General features: G+C 40.2%; 1 protein-coding gene across 7 annotated transcripts in view; it reads left to right on the top strand.

Moving 5' to 3' along the window:
- The window catches only part of arhgap12b (Rho GTPase activating protein 12b), a 45,269-nt gene that overhangs the window by 25,441 nt on the left and 18,259 nt on the right, over positions 1 to 1,569 (top strand). For all 7 annotated transcript variants that reach the window (XM_014023867.1, XM_014023870.1, XM_014023869.1 and 4 more), the window contains one exon: positions 772 to 852. In XM_014023867.1, the coding sequence (XP_013879321.1) occupies positions 772 to 852 (81 nt within the window). The remainder of the gene's footprint in view (positions 1 to 771; positions 853 to 1,569) is intronic.

Genomic DNA, 1,569 nt, shown 5'->3' with positions numbered 1-1,569 from the left:
CTGCATAGATAGCTTTATATTCTGTTTGGATCATATTTTTAAATCCTTCAGTTTTCTATATTTTCAATGACTTTTCTGAATTACTACGTCACAGTATTTGCGATGGAACTGCCAAATAAGGTCTGAACTTACCAACTACAGTTTGGTGGTCTTCATTCTCCTCTGGGTCAGACTCTGGCTCCAACATGTCAGGCTGGATGAACGAGTCTTCTGTTGTTGACATCTTTTAATTAATTTGTAAATAAAATGTTTCTGCACCATTATAAACCCTTTAGACCCTCTATCAAAATAGAATGCACCCTTCTGGAAGCTGGTGGGGGTCAGGGTGTGAAGCGCCTCGTTGTGTTTAAAGAGACAGCCTCAAAACGAGTTGATCTGAGACACAGCTCAGAAAAGACGTGAAAGAGGGGCTTGTGGAGTTACAATAAGGAGGAATTCAGAACAAAGCATTGCAGTTGCACTTTGTATAGACTCCAACTGAAGGATTTAAATATGAATAAGTTTTTAAAAGCAAGACATGTTTCCTTAAAGTTTATTTTTATTGAATTTACATAGTATTAAATGTGTTTCTTTAAAACATATTTAGCAGTAGGTAATTGCAGTGGCACCTGGTCCTTGAATCTGAGCAAATTGAACAAGAAAAGTCCTTGAAAAATCCTTGAATTTGATGTTAACCAAGGTGTGGGAACCCTGTGTGTAGCTGTTAGTCTGTTTGTTGGTTGGATTTGTTTTAATTTTCCTTTAAATACTGACCGATGTTTGTGCTTGCAGTGGATAAAACATGTTGACGAACAAGGCCGACCTTATTACTACAGTGTTGATGGCTCCAGATCAGAATGGGAGTTGCCAAAGGTGAGATTACCTTGTTAACATCAGCTACCTGTAATCTGTTGACTCTGCAGAGCCCTTCCTGCGGATATAAAAAGTCTTTCATTACCTAATGCCATTTTATGATAGTGCTGCACATTTTCTAAGTTTCACACACGGTTTTCAAAAGTTTGGAATATAATCTGAGTATTTTTCACATCTGGATTAGAGTCACAAAGGAAATTTCTTACTTGTTARCTGTTGCACTGCGGACACAGACAGGGCTGATTTTAACAGCTCATGCCAAAGTTTTAACCAGTGATGTGTTTTAGTGTGTGGTGCTCAGAATATGTGTTGACAATGACTCTCAGCTACTACCCAAYGAGGTGTATTGACTGGAGGCACCACACAGGTCTCATAAAATTAACCACTGTGGTACGTGTGACGCCATATTGGAAGGGGCGGGCTGTCCATGTAAACCATTTATCAGGACTAGATTTCTGCATAGGACTGTATTTAAATGTTAGTTTTGTTGTTGGTTAGCTTCTGTCTTGGRGYCACAGTGGCTCAGTTGGTAGAGCTGATGCCTCTCAGCAAGAAGGTTGCCGGATCAAATCCCCACCTGGGGACTTTTCTGTTTGCACGTTCTCTCCGTGCATGCATGGGTTTTCTCTGGGCACTCCTGCTTCCTCCCACAGACCAAAAACATGACTGTTAGGTTAATTGATAACTCTAAATTGTCCCTAGGTGTGAGTGAGAGAG

This window comes from Austrofundulus limnaeus, unplaced genomic scaffold, assembly GCF_001266775.1.
Source record: "Austrofundulus limnaeus strain Quisiro unplaced genomic scaffold, Austrofundulus_limnaeus-1.0 Scaffold393, whole genome shotgun sequence".
Taxonomy (NCBI): Eukaryota; Metazoa; Chordata; class Actinopteri; order Cyprinodontiformes; family Rivulidae; genus Austrofundulus; species Austrofundulus limnaeus.
Note: the sequence above shows the minus strand (reverse complement) of the source record. Positions and strands in the feature narration are given on the sequence as shown.